The following is a 2,535-nucleotide window of genomic DNA, read 5'->3' on the forward strand; positions in this document are numbered from 1 at the left end:
GAGCGCGGCGCCGGGGCCGCGCGGCCGCAAAGGAGCTCCCTCGTGTCGTAAAAGGGCCGCACGTGAGCACAGCTCTGCCAGACGGCTGGGGCTCCATTTTGGACGCTGTGTCTGCTGCGCCAAGTTGGGGGAACCTGTTGCTCGTCACGGAGGCGCTCCCGCCGAACTCGGCCCCGCACCTGGCGCTCGCGGCCGGCCGGCCGGCGTCCTGGCTTCGGTGAGCGGCCCGCGGGGCCGGCCGGACGGCGGCGGCGCGATGTGGCCCGAGGGCGCGGACGAGCGGCGGGCGCCCGAGCAGCCCCGCGACCGCCCCCGGAGCCCCGCGCGCGCCGCCCTCGAGCGCGAGCACGTGCGCGCGCACCTGCGGGCCCGCCTGAAGCTGCTGGAGGTGGGGATCCTGCTGGACCGGCTGCAGAGCGAGGTGGACTCGGTGGAGGGCGCCGTGGGTCAGGGCCGCTGCGGGAGCGGCGAGGCGGAGGAGCGGGTGCTGAAGCTGTACGAGAAGGCGGAGAGGAAGGCCGCCGAGGTGGCGCGGATGGGGCGGAGGATCGTGGAGCTCCACGGCCAGATCGACAGCTGCGGCTTCTCCTGAGGGACGCGGGCGCGGGTAGGTGTCGGGCGGAGGGGGCACGGGGTGGGGGGCAGACACAGGGTCGCGCTTTTACGTTGGCAATCAGAAGAAAGCAGTTAGTACGTTGTTGTGAAACGTGACGATCGTTTGTAGTAAAGCAGTTGCAGGCAGGAGGGGCCTGGGGTGAAAGCGTAGGCCGTCGGGCGAACGAAGGACGAGGGGGCCAGTTAGAGAAGCGTGAAACCAACTACAGGACGGAAACTTGCAGGTGCTGTGATATTGGAGCGCTTCCGATGACCTTACAGCATTTTTTAAATTTGTGTTTGTTTATTTTGAGAGAGAGAAAGCATGTGATGGGAGCCAGAGAGAGAGAGAGAATCCTAAGCAGGTTCTGTGCTGTCAGTGCCGAGCGGGACGTGGGGCTGGAACTCATAAACGGTGAGATCCTGGTCTGAGCCGGTAGTTTAACCGACTGAGCCATCCAGGCCCCCAGACCTCACAGCATTTTGCTCGGGTGGTTGATTGAGTTCGTTTGACTCCGGATATGCGAGTCTTAGAATTTCAGTTGTGACCGTCAATTTCCCCACTCGGACGTACTCTAGACTGACTGCTTGGAGAGGCTGTAATCGAGAATGTTTGGTTTTCTCTCTCTTATTTTTCTATACTTTCACTATGTTAAACACTAAATCTCCAGCATCATTCTGGGGAAATGGTTTCAGTATTACGTATGCGGGTATGATTATGATTATTAGGTGAATTCCGTTTCAAAAAGACAGCTTATAGGTAAGTACTCTTAAGGTAAAGGAATAGGGTCTAGATTGTAAGCTGCTGTGTGGTCATATTCGTTACTGTGATGTTACTGTGTTTTTAAAGTTCCAAAATAACATTTTTTTGCCTTTTTTTTTTTTTTTTTTAATGCTTCCTGGAATTTGGGGAACCCATGAAAGAAACTTGAGGTCGGAGTTCTGCAAGAGAGAAGACGCTACTTGGCTGCAGTTGCTGACGCAAGAAGCCAGACCCCCTTCAGGGATGTGGACGCCACCGCTTTGGATCAGATTGAGAGGGCCCCCGGTGAGATCGGGGGCTGTTGGGCACGGAGAGCGGTGATGTCTGCGTTTTGGGATTCTGCAGTCCGTCAGCTCGGAGCAGGAGAGCTGCGTTCTTTTCATTTTCTTTGTTTGGTTGTTTCTTTTCTTTCAGAAATGTAATTTTTCTGTGGCCTGTAAACTGGTGCACATCGTGTAACGTGTCTGGTGAGCAACCTAGACTAAAGGATGAGATCTAGGTACTGTGAGTCTTGGCTGACTCTGAGATAAACTTTTTTGATCCAGTCAGGCATTTCAGGAGCTTCTCTGCCACAACTGCACGTGATATTTGCATGGCTTGGAGGGTTTGGGGAGGACAGCCTGGCGCTGACCGGGGTGGGCCCCAAACTGATAGCAGGGAGCAGCTTCCAGGCTTAGAGGACCTCTGGCCGAGGTCCTCAGAGCAGAGCTCACAGGAACTGAGAACAGGGCTCTAGCTCGTGATAAAGTTCGTTTGCCTGGAAAACAAGCATTGAAAGCCAGTTTTTGGAATCTTTGTGCAAACTACCAAAGCCATTGACTTGGCTGGGAAAAGGTGAGATAAATAAATTTTTTTCACAATGAAAGTTTCTCTTTGATTGTCATCATTTTCAGATGGAGGTCCAGTGCTTCTGATTCAAAGCCTGTGGGCCAGAGGGAGGTTTGATCTGCAGGGAGAGAAGCCAGAGCAGGAAGGGGCCTCGTGAAAGCATTTGGTCTGGCCTCTGCCTTCAGGGAGCTGAAGTTCATTCAGTCACTTAACTTTCACTGTGACCATGTGTCACGTTAGACTCTGCTGGACACTCACAATTTCCAGGAGAGATGATCTCAGGTTGAGACATCTCTGTAAACATACAATTGCAGTCCAGTGCCCCTGGTGCTGGTCTTCGGTTAACCACG

At 54.6% G+C, this 2,535-nt stretch overlaps 1 protein-coding gene across 1 annotated transcript; it reads left to right on the top strand.

Annotated features, from left to right (window-relative positions):
* Positions 1-2,222, top strand: LOC125163653 (putative MORF4 family-associated protein 1-like protein UPP). Its single transcript, XM_047855709.1, has 2 exons — positions 1-607; positions 1,519-2,222. The coding sequence occupies exon 1, from the start codon at positions 257-259 to the stop codon at positions 590-592; it is 336 nt and encodes a 111-aa protein (XP_047711665.1). The 5' UTR covers positions 1-256; the 3' UTR covers positions 593-607; positions 1,519-2,222.
* Positions 2,223-2,535: the final 313 nt, after the last annotated feature.

This window comes from Prionailurus viverrinus, chromosome B1, assembly GCF_022837055.1.
Source record: "Prionailurus viverrinus isolate Anna chromosome B1, UM_Priviv_1.0, whole genome shotgun sequence".
In the NCBI taxonomy this organism is placed as follows: domain Eukaryota; kingdom Metazoa; phylum Chordata; class Mammalia; order Carnivora; family Felidae; genus Prionailurus; species Prionailurus viverrinus.